Consider the following 6,920-nt stretch of genomic DNA (forward strand, 5'->3'; position numbering starts at 1 on the left):
CATAGGATATAAATTTGCACTTCTAACCACAAATGTTTGCTGATTTATTTTTTTATTTGTGTTTTTCCTAAGAAACAATAGTGGTAGAATGTGCAAAATTGTCTCCTAGTGGTTTTTGTAGTGAAATTTAGAGAAACTTGTGAAGCATTCAGTTGTGATTGCTTCATGACAGTTGGATCTTTCTCTGGAAAAGGATTCAAGTAAATCCTTACTTTATTTCAGTGTGAGATATTATTCCCTGCATGCTATGCATGTGATATTTTGTTATTTTGAATGCTGGCTGGTTGCATAACCACATTTATAATCAATGCATCCATCATGAACCGATCTAAGTAATTTATTATGTTACATGTGTTGATCATTTTAAAAATGAAAGTGTGCCTCACTGCTTATCTGCTCGTTGGTATGATTAACTGCCTTTGTGGTAGTGAAAGGTTTTCAGTATTCACCACATGTGGAAGTTTGTATTGACTGTCACAATCTCTTTTCCTTGTATTGGTTTGTTAATTACAGTCCATTGTATCATAACACATTGCACTAATGTTACTTTAAATCCCATCAAAACATAATATACCATGGCACACATGGTATTGAAAGGCTATGTGCAGCTTGTGTGTTCACTTTGTTTTAACGTTCTCTGTGATGTAAAATTGTGTACTTCCCCATTTCCTGTTTTTTAAATCAATTTGTTATGTAGGTGACATATGAACATATTATAGTAGACATGTTTTGTTGGTGGAACGCCCAAGAATTGTAGAGATTTCTATTTTAATGTTTACCAGACAACCAGGAGTTTGATAACAAAAGTTGATGTATAGATTTGTGTACCTGCGCCACTTTGCATGTTATAAATTGCTAACTATGACGTTTCATTAAAATTCGGGTTAGTTTGTCTGGCTTGTAACAGTGTTCTACCCACTAGTCATTTGTTGGAGGAACTTCAATTTGTAACTTTTTTTCCTCTCCTGGAAGACAAGCCAGAAGAGGAAAAAATTAATTTACCAAATCAAGACAAATACAGAAATTACCTCAATTGAAATTGTAATTGTATTTTTATTTTGTAAGACATCTTCCTGCATTCATCAAGTTATTTAAATATCACAAAATGAGAATACGCTGTGCAGGCTAGGATTTTAAAAGTATAATCTTAGCACTAAATTAACATTATTCTAATCTCTTATCAAGTTATCTTTTTAGTTTTTGGCTATAACATAGTGTCAAATTTGAGCAACAGCTTCCCTTTGATTTTAGAGAAGTAATTTATTTCTCCACTTCAAATGAGTCTCTCAGATGATTTTGTTCAATATTTCCTACTTTTTGAGGAGATGGACTGTTACTTTGAGAAGAAAATAGTTCGTCAGCAAGAGGAAATTTGATGCGAGGCATTTCTTTTATGAGCCACCATTCATCAATCACCTGCCCATCCTAAGAAAACAAAAGGTATATAATTTACAAGTACATATAGAATGATTGAGTTTTGGTACTTCCTAAACTTCTCTACTTACCAAATCATCGGATACTTGTTGAAGGTTGAGATGCGTTGCATTGTGAACCTTGATTCTGGAATATCCATAGTCACTGCTGCGGAAGCCAGACCATGAAGGTAGAGGGTTAAATGAGTCAACTTTCTCTTGACAACCCTGAAAAATTTTTTTTTTTTTAAATTTCAGAATTAAGTGAAATTTTAACATGTACCTGAAATGGCACAGAAGATCTCTTTGAAATTAAAATTTCAACATTTATACTTACTGCTGATCCTACAACAATATGAACGGGTGCTTTCGGATTGGTGTATGGTTGATCATATGAGCCATTATAAACTTTGTAGTTGTAAAGGGGCCACATTCTCTCATATGAATGTTCATGAGCCCAAATTTCCAGATCAACAGAATATTTGTAGAACAAATCTTCCAATGCAAACCTAACAACATAATTTCTCTTAGAAATTCACCAAAGAAATGTGAATGAATGGAATGATCTTACTCACAGTCGAAGAGGAGTGATTCCATAGCGCAACCTATTTTTTATTCTAGTGCAATCATCATCATCCCTGTTGCTGCAATACATTGGACGATGGCCTAGAGTTATTATCCACGGACGAGCAGTACGATTGGCAGGATCGTTAGCCTCCTAGAATTAGGAAAAATTTTACTTTATGCCACAGTGTGCAAAGTTATTAACTGAAAAATTTCTTGTTGTTACCTTAAGGTCATTTTCTAGCCATTCATACTGTTTGACTAACATCTTGAAACCATAACGAAGGTAATAATAATATTCAGTGGAAAAAGAGATGAAATGAATAGGTCCCATGTTGAAGCTGTACATCATGTTCTCATATGGACCAGGCATACTAAAGCGAGCCCTATAGTGACTAAAATTGCTAGAAAAAAGCAAAAGCAATTTTATATTTTTCAAGAAGATTTTTATCATGTAAATGTGTAATTATATAGATATTTAGAATTATTTTGAAAAAAAAAAAATACTTACTAAGCGCTTTCATGATTTCCAACTGTAGTCATGTATGGAACGTATGCAGCTATTGTCTCAATTTGACGCATAAATTCATAGGATATAAATTTGCACTTCTAACCACAAATGTTTGCTGATTTATTTTTTTATTTGTGTTTTTCCTAAGAAACAATAGTGGTAGAATGTGCAAAATTGTCTCCTAGTGGTTTTTGTAGTGAAATTTAGAGAAACTTGTGAAGCATTCAGTTGTGATTGCTTCATGACAGTTGGATCTTTCTCTGGAAAAGGATTCAAGTAAATCCTTACTTTATTTCAGTGTGAGATATTATTCCCTGCATGCTATGCATGTGATATTTTGTTATTTTGAATGCTGGCTGGTTGCATAACCACATTTATAATCAATGCATCCATCATGAACCGATCTAAGTAATTTATTATGTTACATGTGTTGATCATTTTAAAAATGAAAGTGTGCCTCACTGCTTATCTGCTCGTTGGTATGATTAACTGCCTTTGTGGTAGTGAAAGGTTTTCAGTATTCACCACATGTGGAAGTTTGTATTGACTGTCACAATCTCTTTTCCTTGTATTGGTTTGTTAATTACAGTCCATTGTATCATAACACATTGCACTAATGTTACTTTAAATCCCATCAAAACATAATATACCATGGCACACATGGTATTGAAAGGCTATGTGCAGCTTGTGTGTTCACTTTGTTTTAACGTTCTCTGTGATGTAAAATTGTGTACTTCCCCATTTCCTGTTTTTTAAATCAATTTGTTATGTAGGTGACATATGAACATATTATAGTAGACATGTTTTGTTGGTGGAACGCCCAAGAATTGTAGAGATTTCTATTTTAATGTTTACCAGACAACCAGGAGTTTGATAACAAAAGTTGATGTATAGATTTGTGTACCTGCGCCACTTTGCATGTTATAAATTGCTAACTATGACGTTTCATTAAAATTCGGGTTAGTTTGTCTGGCTTGTAACAGTGTTCTACCCACTAGTCATTTGTTGGAGGAACTTCAATTTGTAACTTTTTTTCCTCTCCTGGAAGACAAGCCAGAAGAGGAAAAAATTAATTTACCAAATCAAGACAAATACAGAAATTACCTCAATTGAAATTGTAATTGTATTTTTATTTTGTAAGACATCTTCCTGCATTCATCAAGTTATTTAAATATCACAAAATGAGAATACGCTGTGCAGGCTAGGATTTTAAAAGTATAATCTTAGCACTAAATTAACATTATTCTAATCTCTTATCAAGTTATCTTTTTAGTTTTTGGCTATAACATAGTGTCAAATTTGAGCAACAGCTTCCCTTTGATTTTAGAGAAGTAATTTATTTCTCCACTTCAAATGAGTCTCTCAGATGATTTTGTTCAATATTTCCTACTTTTTGAGGAGATGGACTGTTACTTTGAGAAGAAAATAGTTCGTCAGCAAGAGGAAATTTGATGCGAGGCATTTCTTTTATGAGCCACCATTCATCAATCACCTGCCCATCCTAAGAAAACAAAAGGTATATAATTTACAAGTACATATAGAATGATTGAGTTTTGGTACTTCCTAAACTTCTCTACTTACCAAATCATCGGATACTTGTTGAAGGTTGAGATGCGTTGCATTGTGAACCTTGATTCTGGAATATCCATAGTCACTGCTGCGGAAGCCAGACCATGAAGGTAGAGGGTTAAATGAGTCAACTTTCTCTTGACAACCCTGAAAAATTTTTTTTTTTTTAAATTTCAGAATTAAGTGAAATTTTAACATGTACCTGAAATGGCACAGAAGATCTCTTTGAAATTAAAATTTCAACATTTATACTTACTGCTGATCCTACAACAATATGAACGGGTGCTTTCGGATTGGTGTATGGTTGATCATATGAGCCATTATAAACTTTGTAGTTGTAAAGGGGCCACATTCTCTCATATGAATGTTCATGAGCCCAAATTTCCAGATCAACAGAATATTTGTAGAACAAATCTTCCAATGCAAACCTAACAACATAATTTCTCTTAGAAATTCACCAAAGAAATGTGAATGAATGGAATGATCTTACTCACAGTCGAAGAGGAGTGATTCCATAGCGCAACCTATTTTTTATTCTAGTGCAATCATCATCATCCCTGTTGCTGCAATACATTGGACGATGGCCTAGAGTTATTATCCACGGACGAGCAGTACGATTGGCAGGATCGTTAGCCTCCTAGAATTAGGAAAAATTTTACTTTATGCCACAGTGTGCAAAGTTATTAACTGAAAAATTTCTTGTTGTTACCTTAAGGTCATTTTCTAGCCATTCATACTGTTTGACTAACATCTTGAAACCATAACGAAGGTAATAATAATATTCAGTGGAAAAAGAGATGAAATGAATAGGTCCCATGTTGAAGCTGTACATCATGTTCTCATATGGACCAGGCATACTAAAGCGAGCCCTATAGTGACTAAAATTGCTAGAAAAAAGCAAAAGCAATTTTATATTTTTCAAGAAGATTTTTATCATGTAAATGTGTAATTATATAGATATTTAGAATTATTTTGAAAAAAAAAAAATACTTACTAAGCGCTTTCATGATTTCCAACTGTAGTCATGTATGGAACGTATGCAGCTATTGTCTCAATTTGACGCATAAATTCATCCCCAACTTCACCATCATACTGATAAAAGAAAGAAAATAGGACCGGTATTAGTTGATAGACACAAGTATAATGAGTTAAGGCTCTTTAAATTACTTACATCATCCATATTGTACGCAAAATCTCCGACATGAATTATGGCGTCATATATCCCCGCCTGAGTTTCTGCTTGAAGCCGTGGAAGGGACTGAGCATTTATGTTGCCCATGTCTCCATAGATAGCAATAGATGGAGCCCATCCATTGAGGTTCTCAGGTGGTGTCAAGAACCAGTAAATAGCAGACCACCCAAGTTCACTTCCAACATGATAATCTATTAAAGGAGTTGAAAACAAAGTCCATGAAATGTACCTTAGAACATCTTTCACTAGTTGACACTAAGCAATGAGGCGATGGTGTACTCACAGTATTTTGTTTCTGGTTGCAGACTGTCGGGATCCTCGTAGTACAGTGTCACACGGTGAATGTATTGAGATGCTTTCTTCTTTCCCCCATCAACAAAAAGGGAACAAGAACCAGTTTTGGTTTGAAGTAGTTGTCCTCCTCCACCGTATTTAACAATTGAGTCAGTTTTGTTACCAGTTGACCAAGTTATCACAATGGAACGCTCTTTCTCTGCAACCATCAGGAATGAAGAGAAATGTGGTTAACATACGATTCTCTTGATGATTTGTACACGGTCGCCTCAAAGAAAGAAATCGAGGATGGCGTTTCGGTCTTTGTTTATATCGATGGCATAGGTTAGATGTCCTCGAAATGAGAAGACGCACTTAAAGGAAAACATACCTCCAAATGATAGATGAACTTGCTCTGGCTGATATCTGACTGTGGCCGATGACGAATTAAGAATAGCAGTAAGTGTAGCCCACGTTAGCAGGGAATATCCGACGGACCTCATTTTGACAAACGCCCTAGGCGGCAAACAATGGCCAGAGATCAACGTTTCTCCCACTCGCGCATCTGCATGCCGGCCTTCTCGACAGCACTTGACAGCTACGCAGCTCGAACTGAAACGCCCCCAGATCAAAGTAACACTCCCACCTCCGTCGAGGTCTTGTTATCAAAGATTCTGGCACAGTACTGTACAGGCGCGAATCGGACCCGACGAAATCGTCTGCACTTATCGTCTGCTAGCAGTAGCGCGGTTGGTAAACATGTCAGAATGACAGGAAGGGCTGCCAACAACAGCCACAGGGAATGCCGAATCCCGCCAAATGCTGCGATAAGGATAGGGAAGTGCAAGATAGTGAGAGTGTGGTGACCAATTTTCAGTGCTTTTTTGTTTTTCATTACTTTTTAGTCACAGGGTGAAATTTTACAATATCAAAACGCGTTGTTTTTTTTAGAAAATGTATTTGCATTTGCTGAAAACAAACACAACATAAAAGTATCCAGTTTTAGTCGATGTTAGAATTGATTCGTTGGACGTCCTCCCTCCTCAGCCCAGGTGGATGTGAGACCGGTTGGTGGGGATGGGGCTGAGACTGGACGGGCAGACGCGTCCCGTCGACACGCGCATCTCCAGCTGCACTCTGGCGGCCTTGCGGTCAAAGGTCTCTGGCGACAAAGCCCTCCTGCAAACAACCAGTGATCCCCAGTGCATCAGCCGCGAGCCGGGCAGCAGGCTATACCAGGTGGCTGAATCACCCCGCGCTCTGCTGTAGTTGTTCTGTACCGCACGCAGGCGTGCGGGGGTGGTGGTGGGGCCTTGCCTATCCCCCATGACCATAGCGACACATAGCCCGGGAGCGAGTAGGCAATCCGCCTGCACGTAGAAATGCGGTACAGAAGGCG

General features: G+C 37.0%; 3 protein-coding genes across 12 annotated transcripts in view; all 3 read right to left on the minus strand.

Annotated features, from left to right (window-relative positions):
• LOC113216535 (integral membrane protein GPR155) overlaps positions 1-6,920 on the minus strand; it is a 32,649-nt gene that overhangs the window by 1,351 nt on the left and 24,378 nt on the right. The window lies entirely within an intron of this gene.
• On the minus strand, positions 1,034-6,251 carry LOC113216775 (acid phosphatase type 7). Of its 6 annotated transcripts, none has more exons than XM_052271846.1 (9): positions 5,913-6,251; positions 5,532-5,741; positions 5,228-5,439; positions 5,051-5,148; positions 2,203-2,380; positions 1,988-2,130; positions 1,750-1,921; positions 1,506-1,640; positions 1,034-1,425 (listed from the first exon to the last, which is right to left on the minus strand). In XM_052271846.1, exons 1-9 carry the CDS (start codon positions 6,022-6,024, stop codon positions 1,261-1,263), a joined length of 1,425 nt encoding a protein of 474 aa, XP_052127806.1. In that variant the 5' UTR covers positions 6,025-6,251; the 3' UTR covers positions 1,034-1,260. The 6 variants fall into 6 exon arrangements, with proteins under 6 accessions (XP_052127806.1, XP_052127796.1, XP_052127786.1 ...); XM_052271836.1 differs by lacking the exon at positions 2,203-2,380 and adding an exon at positions 4,766-4,943; XM_052271826.1 differs by lacking the exons at positions 1,988-2,130; positions 2,203-2,380 and adding exons at positions 4,551-4,693; positions 4,766-4,943.
• The window catches only part of LOC113217592 (trichohyalin), a 15,149-nt gene continuing 14,689 nt past the window's right edge, over positions 6,461-6,920 (minus strand). For both annotated transcript variants that reach the window (XM_052271806.1, XM_052271802.1), the window contains exon 8: positions 6,461-6,700. In XM_052271806.1, the coding sequence (XP_052127766.1) occupies positions 6,565-6,700 (136 nt within the window). In that variant the 3' untranslated portion in view covers positions 6,461-6,564. The remainder of the gene's footprint in view (positions 6,701-6,920) is intronic.

This window comes from Frankliniella occidentalis, unplaced genomic scaffold (genome assembly GCF_000697945.3).
Source record: "Frankliniella occidentalis isolate FOCC.00 unplaced genomic scaffold, Focc_3.1 Scaffold6, whole genome shotgun sequence".
NCBI classification, from domain to species: Eukaryota; Metazoa; Arthropoda; class Insecta; order Thysanoptera; family Thripidae; genus Frankliniella; species Frankliniella occidentalis.

Coding starts and splice junctions, on each gene's coding strand:
- LOC113216775 (XM_052271846.1), bottom strand. CDS start 6,024: ATGAGGTCCGTCGGATATTCCCTGCTAACGTGGGCTACACTTACTGCT. Junction 1,641..1,749: donor ATATTGTTGTAGGATCAGCA/GTAAGTATAAAT, acceptor AAAATTTTTCAG/GGTTGTCAAGAGAAAGTTGA. Junction 1,426..1,505: donor AACAAGTATCCGATGATTTG/GTAAGTAGAGAA, acceptor TTGTTTTCTTAG/GATGGGCAGGTGATTGATGA.